At 29.1% G+C, this 17,123-nt stretch overlaps 1 protein-coding gene across 1 annotated transcript in view; it reads left to right on the top strand.

Annotated features, from left to right (window-relative positions):
• Positions 1-17,123, top strand: part of LOC142329182 (osmotic avoidance abnormal protein 3-like) — a 77,046-nt gene that overhangs the window by 22,140 nt on the left and 37,783 nt on the right. Inside the window, exons 2-6 of the mRNA XM_075373575.1 lie at positions 7,858-8,013; positions 9,345-9,630; positions 10,950-11,189; positions 11,914-12,053; positions 13,684-13,930. Of these exons, the coding sequence (XP_075229690.1) occupies positions 7,858-8,013; positions 9,345-9,630; positions 10,950-11,189; positions 11,914-12,053; positions 13,684-13,930 (1,069 nt within the window). The remainder of the gene's footprint in view (positions 1-7,857; positions 8,014-9,344; positions 9,631-10,949; positions 11,190-11,913; positions 12,054-13,683; positions 13,931-17,123) is intronic.

The raw sequence follows: 17,123 nt of genomic DNA, 5'->3' as shown, positions 1-17,123 counted from the left end.
AAAAACCTAAAAAATTGTTACTTCACATCCTGTAAATTTAATTGAAAGGAAGCTTGAATAATTACTTGAAATTTTAAGCAAATATTTTACTTTGATAAAAATTGTATAATGCTGTTGACTATTTTAAAAACTTTTGTTTGGGATTATAGAATTAAAGAAAGAATTGATTTCTTATCATAAGAAACTAAAGAATATTTTTTTGGTGTTTAGCTTTCATTGACAGAGATACCTCAAAAGGTTGCAATAACATTCCATAAAAATTCAAACCCTTATCTAGAATAACTTGAGATCACCATTTAAAGGTAATTAAATAAAATACTGAATGGACCCTCCAGGCAGTCACACATGTATTAATGCTCGGTAAAGTTACAATGTAAAAGGCAATGTAAAATTTTCTTTTCAAATAGAACAAACTACAGACAGTTTATATCAAAACAAGGGCAAACAAATTAAATATGGATGTTGATAAAGAATTTTTGCATTAAATTGGGTTTTTTGTCCTGAAATGTGTAGATTTTGCCTTAATTTGATACAAGGAATAAACTTTTTGAAAATTACACTTCGACCTTAATAAGTACTTGAATATTTTTTAATAAGGAACTTCATTAAAAAAAAAAAATATAACCGCTTTTGAAATATTATAATGAATACCAACTACCAACTATTATAATGTAATAATTGTGTCAGATTTTAACTTAATTGCCTTGGATTGCACTGAACCTTTTCAATCGAGAGCCTCTTAGTTCTACAAAAAAAAGGAGTCAACAGTAAACAAAAACAGTGTTATGAAATTTTCTTTTGCATTGTAAATAAAACCAATTTTCTGTTTATTAGCAACTAAAATCTCTTAAAACATCAAGCATAAGTATTCTACTTTATTGTATAAGCATTCTGAACTTTATGCTAGTTTATTATAGTAGTAATATCATAACTAAAATATAAGAATATATATGAAGATTCAGGATTAAAAGCATCACTTTTAAAGAATTCCTTAAATCTGTGTTTTGTTTCTGAATGGAAAACTATTAACCTGAAAAAAATATGTGTTTTTGATAGGAAATTATATATTTTTTCCTGAGTTTCATTTATTCTTACCAATAGGTATGTTCTTTTCGTGTGAAAAATTGATTTGTACATTTAGAGATTTGAATTGTCATAAATTATTTTATGTGTCTCAGGATCATTATTTTAAAATATCTCAATAATTTTCATTGAGATATTTCATAAGAAGATATTTTTCACAGTAAGGAGCTATCCATACTTCAAGACTCACAGAAATTCACAATTCACCTCTGCTCTTCAACTCTATTCCAATAATTGCAAAATGTTCTTAAACTGAAGTAACTACACAGGTTTGAAATTTGGAAAGTTTTAATTTAGAAAAACATATTTATAACCATCTAAATAAATAGATATAAATTTTTTTTCAAAATTCTACGTTGTACCAAGATATCAACTATACCTCAGTTCAAAAATATTTTTAAATGACAAATTATTATATTTAGCTACACTTTCCCTAATTGTAATTGAAAAGGCAAAACAACTAATGCAGTCTCTTAATTAATACTATAAACACCTGCTAGACCAAAACCTGATAATATTATAAAATTCTGTACTACTCTTAGCTACTGCACTAGCTATATTTTAATATCAGTTTTCAAAATCATCTAACAGTCCCCTCAAAAAAATATCTTTTTATTGTTAAGTCGCAATATTACAATTTCTAAGAAATTTAAAAAGCTATTGGTCAGAATAGATACATTGAAAATGTGAGATTAATGATACATTATTTGCACATTTAATATCCATACCCAAATGCATAAGTAATAACATTCTTAAGTGCTATTTAACATCAGTTTAATGATCTATCTCCTCAAGTCAATTAAATAATAACATAGCAGTATTTATAAAATGGAAATAATGGAGAAAAATTTTTTAAATGAAATTTTTATTCAATTGAGTGAAAAAGTTAAAATAAATAAGTTAAGTATCCATATTGCACTGGTTTTGATACATAACACATTTTTTATAAAAAACACTTTAGCACTCGTAGGTGTTATCCAGATTATCTCAGAATCATAGTAAAAAAAAAATTTTTAGCTTAAAGAAACTAGTTGCTGCAGATGTTTTTAATAATTTCTTATATAATTTTTAATTATTCTAACTAAAAAAGTACGACATTCGTTCATTAATTAAATACACAAATTGTTCTGAAGCTAAAATAGTTTTATTAAATCAAAGTAACTTTTTTTCACTTTTCAAAATAATTTCCAGCAACATTAATATACATATCTTATCTCAAAATCAGCTTACTTATTACCTAATGCAAAGGAATCTTGGATTGCAAAGGAATTTGTCTTAATGTCAGAATCAGTTTAGCAAACGGTTTTTTTCATGCATTATTGCTGTTAAACTTCGTACCACATTGTTTCATTGAGTGCCAAAGTAAGTGGAAATCTGATAAGAACGAGTCAGGACTGCATGGAGGTTGAGGTAATACTCCTGATGTAATTTGTTAATGGTTTCTTGAGTTAGCTGAGCTGTATGAGGCCAGGCATTATCGTGGAACAGAATGATTCCTTTGTACTGAAATCCAAGGTGTTTTTTTCAACATTGCTTGATTCACTTTGTTGATAAGCATGTTACAGTAGTATGTGCTGTTTATTTTTACTGCTCTTCTAGAAAATTGACAAAAACCAGTCCTTTTGCATTCAAGAAAATTGTCATCATGATTTTTCTTGCTTGGGTTTGGGTTGGATTGGGCTTGGAATTTTTCTTGAAAGGTGAACTTGTGTCATTTTCTATGCTTGTCTCTTTGATTCCAGTTCATAATGGTGAATCCACATTTCATCATAGGTTACAATAATGTGCAAGAAGCATCACCTACCTGTTGATACCATTATTTAAGTTCTGTGCATGTGAAGTTTTGCCTCCTTATGGAGATTTGTCAACTCTCTTGGAAACCAACTTGTGCTGAGTTTTATGGTACTTGAGTTTGTTAGTGATAATGTTATGGACTGTACCAAAACTTGTGATTTCTTAACTATAATATCAACTTTAATCTGTCAGACTTCTTGTGAGAGAGATGTGATAAGAGAGTTTATATGAGTTTCAAGTGCTGATGAAAAACGATCCTCTTTTATAAAAGAAGCCTAACCATTGTAAAATGGGATTTTGAGGTTATAAACAAAACAATTTTACTCAAACAGCTGATCAAAAGTCATACAATGTTATCAACTTGCTGATCTGAAAAGTATCATAACTCTCTAATCAACTGTTTGTCTCCATGCCTCTTTGTATCTTTAAATCTTAAATGACCCTTGTAAAATCAATAAACGTTTATAGCAAATTGGATAATGAAAAGAATAACTGCTATTAGTAGGAAATAATTCTTGGTAATAGTTGTACTTTCAATATTGTAAACTATTTTAAAATCTCAAAAAATTCATAATAAATAGATAAATTGTTAATAATTTATAAATGTTAACTGAATAAATTATTTAACTAATATTTGTTACTTTTGTAAATATCAGATTATATATTTGCCTTCTCTACCCATCATTTTCACAAAATCATCTCACAATATACTCAGGATCAAAAAATTTAAATAATTAATTTTAGTTTCCCTTATTCTAACTAAAGAGTAAAAACAATCACAACTATAACTGTATTAATAATTTAATTTAAAGTATAATTTCTTAATTAAACTGCATTTTCATAAAGACCTAATTTTCATGAATCACAATTGTTTAACTATTTTGTCCTCCCTTTAGAAGGAAAATAAATCTTATATTTTTTACTCCCTAAGTATTGTTATTAATTAGTTAAAATTAAACTTAAAAAGTAAAATCAATTTTAAGTGTGAATACAACAGTGGTGTTTATTTTATTGTGTTTTATGGCTATTATTACTAAAGTAGAATGTAGTGTGCTAGTATGATGAAATTAATCTAACAAAAGGGTTTAAAAAATGCAGAAGTCCGACTTGGTCACAGTTGACATTTATCAGAACTAAACCCAACTAGCAGACTGTAGATATATGTGTAAGGAAGATGTGATATTGTCTTTATTTTTGTCTATGTACCATCAGCATAGAGATCCCAGTACAATTTTTTTTTGTGCATATTCTTGTATAATATAAAAGTGAATGAATTCATTAGTAGGCCTGATTGAATCAAGCATTTGTTGTTGAATGTAAACAATTTTATTATGTTTTGGTTTATGTTCCTTAACAAAAGCATAACCTTATATGGTTTCTTGTATGAATTTTGTTTCTTTATAAGGTTAGTGAAAAGTTAGGTTACATCAAAATATGCTCAGTTATGTTTACGTAGTTTGTTGATTAGTCATCTCATATTATTTATGTAGGAGCCATTTTCAAGTAATATTAAGTATAGTCTAATGGTTCTGTCCATATATTTAGCTAATCTGTTTGCGAGCGTTGTAATGTATCTTTTATGATGAACGACTATTGTTAGTTGTGTTTTTAACATATTTGTTAAAAGAAACATTTGGTGCTATTGTCACTTATATTTTTTGTTGAATTTACATTTGCTTCTTATTTTTAGTTTAGAATTTTGATGTACCATCACATTTTAGTTTAATTATGTTACTTTTCTTATATTCTTATTTTGTGTCTCATTATGTATTATTATTCAGGAAATTTTCTTTGTCAGCTTTTATTTAGGGTAGGTATTGAGCAAGTCTTTTTTGAATTCATTGGGAATTTTCAGTTGATTGTGCTTGTAAAATGGTAACTGGCATAAAACACAAGAAGAAGCCGAGCCAGAATATTGAAAATCATCCTTAAGCATAACTATCTTGTGCCAGACTTACATAGAAAATTAAAGAGTGAAGTGATGTCCTGTTATTTTTTCTCTGAGCCGAATATACTGTGGAAAATCCTGATGCCAAGCCCACCGGAAATGATGATATTCAGTTGTAGATTTGACATCATTCTCTTCATTGTAAAGGCTGGACCTGTATTAAAAATCATTACTTTTAGAGAAAGCAGCTTTGACTGGTTTCTCTGTACCTCAGATGCTTTATATACATCACAGCTATAAGAAAGAATGGGAGAAGTATTGTAAAGCAAGTATAGTGTACACCTTCCTGTTGAGAAACAGTGGATAACATTGTGCCTTTATTCATTAGCAAAGAAATGTTTGATAATGTGGTTTAATTAATGTTTCCTTTTAAGACTACTTATTAACTTAACTTTTTTGAAATTCTATAATCATCTTTGAGGTTATTATTTTTTGTTTGTATTTAAAGTAGCATTGACTGTTATAAAAAGTGTAATCAGCTTGTAATGAACTGCCTCAGTATTTTAACTTTGATGTTCTATGGGAACTGAATATTGAATGTGGCTTTGATAGTTAGGATTTTACTTTACTTCATACCCTTCAACTTTCAAGATGCTATTTCTTTAATCAAATATCGAACCACCAAGTTGGAAAAAATGGAATTTAACTTGTTAGGATTTGAGAGTGTCATTATTTCTGATTAATAATTTAACAATAACCTCATTTAAATAAATAAATAGGGTTACTGAAAATTATTTAAAATTCATTGTATCTTACGAAAACCCAAATTGGAAAAGTTAGATTTAGAGTTATATGAGTGGTTTTTCCTTCAACGATCAAACGATGTTGCACTTTATGGACCAACTCTCATAGAAAAAGCCGAAGAATTTAAAAAAAGGAGATTACAGAGGAATGTAAATTTTCTGATGGTTGGTTATCAGAGTTTAAACTTAGACATGGAAAAAGAAAGTAGAATATTTCAGGCGAACTCAAATCATCAGATTTTGAAAAAGCTGAAGAGTACTATCATACCTTTAATAAATTAGTCAAGGAGCACCATTTGACTTCTGATCAGAGAGATAATGCTGACAAAACAGGTTTGCAGTTGCCTTTTCTATGAAAGTCTGGTAGGAGTTAATGAAAAAGTAGCTCATGGTTTTAAATTAACATAGAGCGCATTACTGTTTTGTGCTGTTCAAATACTGCTGGCACTCATCTCGTGAAGTTGTTGGTCACTGGAAAGTCCAAATGCCTTCCGGCAATAAAATACTTACTTATTTGTTAGTGGAACATAAAGTACAGACAAATGCATGGATGAATAAGAAAATTTTTGAATATATAAGAAAATTAATTGGTTTCTATATAGCTTTGTTCCTTCTGTGAAAGAACATTTAAAACAAATTGGAGACTGCCAGAAGGCAGCAAATCTGTCTTAATTCTCAACACTTGCACTGCTCACCCTAAACTTAAACTCCAGTCTGGTAATATTTTTACATCCTGTCTCCAAATGTGATGGAAGCCATTCAGCCAATGGACCAAGGTGAGATAAGAATATGAAATTCCATTATAAAACACTTTTTCTTCAAAATATTACTTTGCCATCATGAATCAATTAATGAATTCTTAAAAACCTTCAGCATAAAACATAAGATATTTTGATATAGCTATTTCCTGGAATACAGTAAAATAAAGCACCTTACAACTTGCTTGGAAAAACTTGTTTACAGATTTAATCAAAGGTTCTTTAAAGGAAAGTAAATTTGATATAATGGCGTGTAAGAAATTCTATCAACCGGTATAGAACTCGTGCTTCAAACGTTACGAGTAACCTTACTGAAGATGATATAATTGAATGGGTTGGTGCTGAGGTAGAAGCTGAATCGTCATGGGAGATAATAAATGAAAATTTGATTAGCTCTGTTCAAAAAATAATGGCAGTGATCATCCGATGATGAAGACAAAATTCCACAAGAGAAACATTAGTTGGGCCAGTGCTGCTGATTCATATGCTTCTCTGTTAATATTTTGTTGAAAGTCAGCTGTGCTACTGGGAACAAGAAGTTCTGCAAATGCACCTGCTTCAGTCAACTTTTCTGCAAAAATTTATCACTTAACAGGAAACCTGATATTCGTAGATTTTTTTGTAATAAGAGAGTGTAAAACAGTTAGGTTGTAACTGTACTTTTGAATTTTGTGTACCATATTTTTTTTAAGTTTGCATTTTTTAAGTGTATTCAATAAGTAATATTTTGTTTAGCATGTATACTGTACTGTATTACTGTACAATGTTTTAATTAAAATACTGAACCATAGTTTACAATGTTTTGTGAATATTGTGTGAATTTTACAACCATGGATAGTTTTGCCACAGTTTTTCTGGACGAGTAAGATTGTAATTTTACATTATTATCATATCTAATTCTAGTTATACTACAGTAGTTTATTCTATAGGCCTACTGTAGATAAAATTAAATCACAATTAAATGATATCTGTTTAATATTTAAATGTATTTTAATCCTAAGTGTATATTACAGTATAGTATTACATTATTTTTATGTTGCATTTCTGACAACCCACGTAATGTATAACATGTTAGTATTGTTCATATTTTAGTAGCTTGTTATGTTTAACAAGCTACAAGCTTGTAATAAGCTTGAAGGTAACAAGCTGTTTTAGTAGCTTGTTACCTGGAAATTCCAATAACTGGCAAAACCCATCCCCCAATTGTGTCAGATATCGGAGTAGTTACTGTAGAATGTTTTAAAATAATGGCCAGTCAATTTAACTTTTATTATTATTAATAAATGTATGTTTATTGTTATTTTGAAAACTTTGTTCTTATTTAGAAAACTGAGATAAGATTCATGGACTCAGGAATGAAATATATAAATATTTCTGGATGAAATAAGTGATATTTTTTTAATAAAAAATAATATTATACTGATTTTTTTTGTACATTTTACTTCTTTTATTTGCAATTTTATCCAATATTAATTTATTATATTTGTTTTTTATCTCCTGTGTGTAATAATAGTATAATTTTTTATTTCAGAATGTGGTGTTAATGGACTCTGAACGATGTACTTGCTCTTTAATCAATCCAAATGATTGTTCTGCACCGCCTAAATCTTTTACATTTGATGGAGTGTACTATATTAGTTCAACCACTGAACAAATATACAATGAAATCGCTTATCCACTTATTGAGGTAGTCTTTACAACTTAATCAAATTTAATCTTACTAAACGTAAGATAAAGATATTTTTAATAATATTTTTTCATTTAACATTATGGCATTTGTCTTGGTGTTTTCTTTTGCTATTCTGACAGACAATATTAGTAGTTTTGTGAAGTTGGGAAGACATTTGTTTGTTAAGGATGTAATCCAAAATTGTATTAGATTTCAACTGTATCAGTTTATTTGGTTTTGTGTTTTTATATTTTTATAATCTTTAACTGTGTTAAATGTGACTCTTTGTGTGTATATATACCAGGTTGTTGTGAAAATCTCTTTCATAGAAGTAATTTCCTAGTGTGAACCTAGTGTTACTATGAGGTGCTATCATGTGTTTATTGTATTTTTGTTAGTAGATGAGTTCTGTTTACCTGTTGTTAAACTTTAGACTTTATGTTATTCGTAGTAGTTTAGTTTTTGGTGAATAAATTTTTTGTGCGTGGTCATTCATTCTTGTTCGAATGGGAATTTTTCAAAACAAAAAAGTGTTTATTTACTATACCTCTTTTTGTTAATTACCTAATTCTTAACATTGGGCTCACTCTTAGTAGGCTAACTGATCCTACTAACTGAATATATTCCACAATGAGATACATATTTACACCAATCACAATATTTATCAGATGGTTTGATACACATACCTTCTTGTCACCAGTGAGAGATTTCTTATTATGGTTCTAGGTTCATTTTTGAGCATGGGTGTAAAACTACACCATAATTAATCTTAATAAATCATCTCGTAGAAACAAGAAATCCATACAAATTTTACAATAGCACATAAAAGTCACATTTGATAAGCATTAACAATAAGAAATTTATGCAACCTGGATAAAAAATATTCCCACTTCTAAAATGTGAACCATCAACAATACACTATGGATGAAGGAGCAATATCCAAAAACTTGAAAAAATTCTCTATAAGTACATTCCCATTTGTCAAGAAAATGATTTATATTTTTAAAGATCTAGAAACTTTTTCATCTTATTACCATTTTACAAAAATTACATAAGATTAGTTAAAATTATAGATACAATCTCTTAGATGTAATGCATACACAGTAGTTCTGGAATTTCTCAAAACTTTGCAATACTTAATGTCTGGTATTGTGCACAAAAATACTGTAACTTTAAAATACATAATTTTTTTAAACAAAAAAGTTCTTATCCTTTTGTGTTTTCTTGAAATTTGGAGAAAAATCTAGAGCTTTTCTCTTCCTGTTATCCTCTGTTTCTATTAAATGAATTATTAAATTTTTGTATTAAGTATTTCTTACACTTTTAATTGTTATTCTTTTATTTTTTAGGGCGTTCTTGAAGGTTACAATAGTACTGTATTCGCATATGGTCAGACTGGTTGTGGTAAGAGTTTTTCAATGCAAGGTGTTCAAGAACCTGCATCGCAACGTGGTATCATACCACGAGCATTTGAACATATATTTGAAGCTATATCTCTTGTTGAAAATGTTAAATACCTAGTATTAGCATCATTTCTTGAAATTTATAATGAAGAAATAAGAGATCTATTGGGAAATGATAATAAGAAAAAACTGGAGTTAAAAGAAAATGCTGATAGAGGGGTTTATGTTAGTGGTAAGTAATTACATTTTAAAAATGTAACAAATTAATGGTGTGTAATATAATTTAACATGAATATGTTGACCGAAAGATTTAAATAAATGTATTTCAAGTAGAACCTATGGAGGGGTAAAATGGTAGATGAAAAAATGTAAACCTTTGTTGGGAAGTAAACCTGAAACCATGTATATGATCTGAGAGCCAGCATGTTAAACATTTCACCAACTAGCTACTCATTTACATGTTAACATTAAAAAAAATTTTTAAAGTATTAAAGCTAGTGCTATAATATTAGGAGTCAGTTGATATGCTGATCGTAGCATTGTCTTGCAGTGGTGGTATACATATAGAAATCCTATACAATATTCATCCTACCACTTCACATTGCATTCCTATCACTTCAAATTACATTTAACTTATCATACTTTAAAACCATACAAAAATTTAAAACCTTTTATTTAAATTAAAAATTTTTAATTATAATCCCAGCAAGAGATAAAAACATAAAATATAAAAAAAATTGTAAAGTAAAGTTGGTGAAATGGATAGCGCATGATTATGCTTTGCTTACGTTTTTGTTTTTATTTTAAAAGTTTTAATTTTGACTTGGTTAATTTTAATTAATTGATCTTTGTAATTAAAAAATCTTTTTTCTATTTTTATATTGTTTAAATTTTTATTCTTTTATCTCTTGTCGGAATTATAATTTAAAATTTTTAATTTAAATAAAAGGTTTTAAATTTTTTCATTGTTTTAAAGTGTATAAGTTAAATTTAATTTTAAAAATTTAATTAGTTTAAAAATATTCATAAAAGCGCTTCTGTTATGTAATGAAATAAGGTAACCCATCCTATTTCAATTGTTCTGTACTTACGGTTCATCTATTAAATATAAATTAACAAAATATATATATTTATACATTTATTTTTACAGAATATATGTATATATTCTGATGCATATAACTTTATTGAAAAGACTTGAATTCTGTAATATTTATATTATTCTATTTTTAAAAAATATTACCATATTGTAATATCATTTTGTCAATATTATACGTTTGATCAGTCAGGAATTAATAATTTGTGGGTATTTGATCCATTCCAATTGCTTATGATTTTATTAAAAAATTATGTCTGTAGATTAGGAATATAAAGAATTTTTAGCAGAGTAGGAGTAAAAGTCTGGCCATCTTGCCCTGGCAAGAACATGGTTGGAAAGTTGTTTGTATACTTTGAATTTAATTTTATTAATCTTGGCTATAATTGGAATAGAATCTAAAAAAATATCCCAAATGATAAGTTTATGAATTGCAATCATATTTCATTTATTAACAGATTTATCTCACCATGCTGTAAGTAGTGTATCAGAATGTCAAGAACTAATGGAACGTGGTTGGGGGAATCGTTCCACTGGTGCAACATTAATGAATGCGGATTCATCTCGTAGTCATTCAATATTTTCAATATCAATTGAAATGATGCCATTTTCTGATGAATTAGATACAAATTGTTCAATAAGACGTGGTAAATTAAGTCTTGTTGATCTTGCTGGAAGTGAAAGACAAGCAAAAACAGGTATATATTATGTTTACTAATTATTTAACTATTTATTCATTTAGCATAGACTTTTAGTTTTATTAATAATTTTTATTGTTTCATATTACATTTAATACTTAAGCCCTCAAGAGGTCCAGAAATTCTTGAAGAAAATGTTTAATTTTCATTATTGGAAATTTTTTATTGCCTGTAGCTTATTTTTTCAAGGTTCATGAAACAATGGTGGTGAAGTTTCTGTAGCAAAATCAGTTTTTCAATCTCATCACTTATATTCAAGTTTTATCAATATCCTTTTTATACTTCAATGTTTTTTTAAAGTATTTTAATAATATTTTTTGATGATTAGTTGTAAAACAGAGCTCATTAAAATAATACATTTAAGAATTAGTTTTTATTAGGTTTTTTACCATAAAAGTATCTGAAGTACTGAAAACTAATTTGTTAAATATTTATAAAAGTGTTTGTAAAATCATCTTATATTAAAAAAAAAACGTTTGCTCATCTTGCAGTCAAAGACATCAGCTTTAAAAAACATAGATCTAAGCATTTTTCTAATCAAGTTATTTTCATTTTAATTACAGTCCACCTACATCTTAGGATAATTAGTAAAATTCACTCCATTGTTGGATGATGTGTAAGAAATAAAATCAACTATAACATTACAAAATTAAATTGCATTAGTGTTAAATATATTTAGTTGTTGCAATATACAATACTGTGAATTCTTTTTAATTCTATCCAGGAGCAACTGGTGAACGATTAAAAGAAGCCACAAAAATTAATTTATCGTTATCAGCATTGGGTAATGTTATTTCTGCTTTGGTCGATGGAAAAGCAAAGCATATACCATACAGAGATTCAAAACTCACTAGACTCCTTCAGGTAATACTGTAAATATTTAATGTTTTGGTTTTTAATTACTTTTACCTTGTTCTTGATTTAAATAGGATTTCATTCAAATGACAATTAAATTGGTTTCTTTGGAAAACTAAGTTTACTTTGTATTTTTTTATTATTTTATACAAGGAATTCCTTTATAGTTGCTAATAAACTAAAGCACACTTCAAATTTTCAATAAAGTCATAAAAAAGATTGCATGTAATCAATTTAGGGGTTCTTATAAGTTAAGGATTGTACCATTCTTAGAAATTATCACATTACCAAAAAAGTTCATACAGCTGCCATCAGTATCTTGTGTGTGGTGTTGGCTCACCTTGTTGAAACTAAGCATTTTCATTCTTTTCAACAAATTTCAATAATTTGTCAGCAAAGAAATATTTACATTATGGTGATTTAATAAATCTCGACAGTCAAGGCTTTCACCATTCTTAAAAAGCAATGGACCATTGCTCCATAAGATGATATTGTCTTGGTTTTTTGCAACAAGTGCTGATAAAGCTGGCTAGGATTTTATTTTGCCATTACCATAAAATCTGATTACTGATGAAACCATCTCTATATGAAATTGAAATTATTATATTTCTATTTTAAATACATAATCTAGAGAGAAAGATAATAAAGTATAGTAAGTTATATTAATACCTCTAGTGTATGCAGATTCCTTTCTGTCAATTTGTTTACAGAAACAATTGCTTTGAAGCAAAAAATATGACGGCTTTAATGTTCTGAGTGCTTGTATCTTGCTTGTTACAATGCAGAACTGTGTAATATTTACAGTTCAAATGTGTTTCACAGATGCCAGTTTCTCTATTTGTTCTCTATGCCAGTTTCTAGTTTTTTATAAGTTAAAAAACTAGAAAAAAAATAAATTAAAGCAGAATTTAATAAAATATTTCATCATATAAGTTGTGTAAATTTTTCTCAACTTATCAAAATTATTATGGGATTGTTGATGAAAAGTTCTCATTTTTAATAAATGACATCATCCTGGGCCATACTAAATAAGTACCATTTAAGAGCTGATGAACTTAGTACTGAATATAATAATTATGAAAATATACTAGTTCTTGTGACTGTCAATATCCTTTCATTGTTAAGGACTTTTACAGATGTTTGATGCTATTAAAGTAAGTGAAATGTTTATCTATGTTGTTAACAAAGAATAATTTTTGAAAATAAAATAATGCATCGCTTACAGTTAGGAAAATATCAGAATTTTTTCAAGAAAAACCATAAGACCAACAAAATTAAATTGGGATAAATAAATTACTTCTAAGGGATTATATAAATAGTAAAAATATATTGTTTGACATTGTTTTACTGCACAGTTCAGTTTGTTATTGGTTTGTTTGAACATGCTTTCCTCTATTTCATTAATTTTACTTCAGTTTGAAGTATCTTGACTCTCATAGCCTCTTTTACACAAAATTTGTTAAAACTTTTAAAAACTATTCAGTTCTTTTTGTATATTTTTCTTTCATTGAATTTTATTTAATTGTTAAAAAGTATTCATAACTTTTTTTATTCCATTTGTGAATACATATGTAACTATCCACATACAACCTAAAGTTTAATAATGTACTTATAATTTAATGACATAACTGATTTTTAGGATTCACTGGGTGGTAACACAAAAACACTAATGGTAGCTTGCTTGTCACCTGCTGATAATAATTATGATGAGACACTATCGACATTAAGGTATGCAAATAGAGCTAAGAATATACAAAATCAGCCACACATAAATGAAGATCCAAAAGATACTATGTTAAGAGAATATCAAGATGAAATTAAAAAGTTAAAAGCTATGCTAGAAAGTAATAATTACATACAACCAACACAACAAATTATAGTACCTGGTAATTATTACTTTTTTCCATTACTTAAGTGTAAAATTAAAGTTATGAGAATTTTTCTTTTTGAATTATTATTTCAAGATTTATATTATTTAATAAATATTTATATTTACCATCTGTCATCAGTTTTCTGTCATATGTTTGTAGTTATCTATTGATTGGAATAATTTTCAATTGACATATGTTATAAAAATTTGTCATCATGGTGTTTTCAGTTTATTGATTGGTTGTTTTTGTTTTTAAATAGATTTATTAATTGAAAAATAATACTTCTAACTTGTGAACTGAGTAGTTTTATCAGTGACTGTGACCCGACGTACTTTGACCTCAGCAATCTCCGATGATAATGCATCCCCATGAAATGAGGCAACACCACACCACACTCACAGATGATATGCAGTTTTCCCACCACATCCTCGTCCAGCAATAAGTTATCTAATAGTTTTCATAAAATGTTAGCCTTGTCTGAAATCACACCAAATTGAGTCAAAAGGGTGGACAGAAGAACATTCTTCTTTCATTTATGCCCTAAAAGGCATGTATGATTCCCCAAGGATCCTTATTCCCTTGCTCGCCAGGAATCCTGTTTTGTAATCCTAATCTTGTAAAAGTAGGAACATCTACATTCTCTGTAGTTATTTACCAACTCTGCCCGCCGCTCAAAATTGCCCTCTCTTTTAGTTGTTCTCCACAAACAGCAGACTGTTTCAATGTGTAACTCCTGATTCACCACGGTGCAAGCCTCTCTCGACCAATATTGCGTGGAATCGAACACTCAAAAGCATCAATGAAAGCTGCCAACAGTGTCACTGTCAGGTGCTCTAAATCCAAAGCATCCAGATTCCTGTCCAACACATGTAATCTGACCAAAAGCCTATCCAAAAACGTTTTCCAATCCACACCTCTGTGCAAAAATGACCTTGCTGAACTGAACATTACATCAGTAACCCTCACTCAAGCCACCAATGGCCTCAAAAACAATTAATTGTAATCATAATTTGATTATGATCACTTAAGGAATCATCAACTACCTTCCAATCACACACACTGGGAGGAATAAACCTCCCAACGTGAACTGTAACATCCATGTTTGTTCCATAAAACAACCGATGCCCGTCCACCATACCAGCATATTTGTACAACTTTCCAGGGACCTAAAAACTTGAAGATTGTATTGGGTAAGAAAACTCCCAATCAATTTGCCGCCATCAGTGTATCTTTATGCCACAAAAGCAACTTAGTATTCACATCTGCATCGATAATAATTGGACTTCGACCAGAGAATCTGAAAATATTATCCCAGATCTTAAATGACGATCAGCAGGATCATGATACTGAAAATACGAACTTGCAACATAAAAATGCAAGTTCTGAATTCTATCCAGACAAATCCATGTGACTTTTAGAGAGCTGCCACAATCGAGTTCCCTTCTGCATAGAACGACAGACAAACTATCTGAACTGTATAGAACCTCTTCCAACCAAGAAAACCTCACAGATCACCAGACACAATGTAAGGATTTGCAGAAGAATAACATCCAGACAACTCTGCAACACAACCTCATCCAGTTCAATCTGCACAGTGTAAGCACCTTGAGCATTAAATTGCCCAACCTAACCATCTAATGAATTTAAATAGATAACAACAGCACTCAGTTAACAACCGCAGACCTTACTATTGACTGAGTGTTTACAATCCTTTCTCAAAAGTTTACAATTGAAACAGGTTGGACCCTCTGACTTCTTCAAACAGTCCTTCCGCTTGTGCCCTTCCTCATCCCATTGTGCACAGACTGCCAGCAAATCACAGAACTTAGCCCTGTGACCATACACTTAAAACATTGCTGGATGTCCAAGTACTCTTTCACCCAACAAGACATGAAATTTATAAATACTGTTCCCTCAGATGTCAAACTCTTAAGAAGAGATGGGCTCACCTCAAACACTCCATGGTAACGCTCTACTTAGTGCCTACTCGTTTTAGATAGAAACTGACATTTGTACTTAAAAGTTCCCTTCATCCATCTTGGTGTTCTGCTCTCGCAAGAGAGACATTAACTCACCCCCTCAGTCAGGTGCCAGTCTATGTCATATATGATTACTCTAGGGCACCTCTTTCTTTTTAGGGTCGACCCTTATATGAATAGTATTCAAAATAATTTCAAAGCATACAGTTAGTGTTGCCAACCTAAGGTCTAAATTAGGTATTTCAAAGATCTGTTTTACTATCCCGAACTGGATAACAAAAGTGTTTTCAAAATATATTTGTATGAATGTTTTTTCCTTATTTCAAGCTCTAAAATCAATTCCCAAATCATTTCCCTTTCCTTCTTAATCATTCTGTACATTACACTTAAAATTTTATTACATTTTTTAAAGGAGTGAATAATAAAAATTTTGGTTTTAATTTAATTTTATGTCTAATTGTTAATGAGTAAAAATATTATTATTTAATATTTTTACTCATTAGCAGTAAAAATGTATTATTAAGCTTGAATAAAAATCAGCTAAATTCTTATTAAAAAAAAAAACAAAAAAAAACAAGTTAAAAGTTATCTTTTTTTTGTATTATTACTTAAAAAGGGGAATTTCCATCAGACTTCAAAAAAGTGTTATAGTAATGATACCAAAGAAAGCAGGGGCAGATAAATGTGAAGAATACACAACAATTAGTTTAACTAGTCATGCATCAAAAATCTTAACTAGAATTCTATACAGAAGAATTGAGAGGAGAGTGGAGGAAGTGTTAGGAGAAGACCAATTTGGTTTCAGGAAAAGTATAGGGACAAGGGAAGCAATTTTAGGCCTCAGATTAATAGTAGAAAGAAGATTAAAGAAAAACAAACCAACATACTTGGAGTTTATAGACCTAGAAAAGGCATTCGATAACGTAGACTGGAATAAAATGTTCAGCATTTTAAAAAAATTAGGGTTCAAATACAGAGATAGAAGAACAATTGCTAACATGTACAGGAACCAAACAGCAACAGTAACAATTGAAGAACATAAGAAAGAAGCCGTAATAAGAAAGGGAGTCCGACAAGGATGTTCCCTGTCTCCGTTACTTTTTAATCTTTGTTATTTGGGAAGTAGAAATACTAAAGATGGACGAAGCAGGAGCGATATAAAATGCCGAATAGCACAAGCTAAACGAGCCTTCAGTAAGAAATATAATTTGTTTACATAAAAAATTAAT

The sequence above is a fragment of the Lycorma delicatula genome, chromosome 8, assembly GCF_047948215.1.
Source record: "Lycorma delicatula isolate Av1 chromosome 8, ASM4794821v1, whole genome shotgun sequence".
NCBI lineage: Eukaryota > Metazoa > Arthropoda > Insecta > Hemiptera > Fulgoridae > Lycorma > Lycorma delicatula.
The sequence above is the reverse complement of the archived record's forward strand: the minus strand, read 5'-3'. Positions and strand labels throughout refer to the sequence as shown.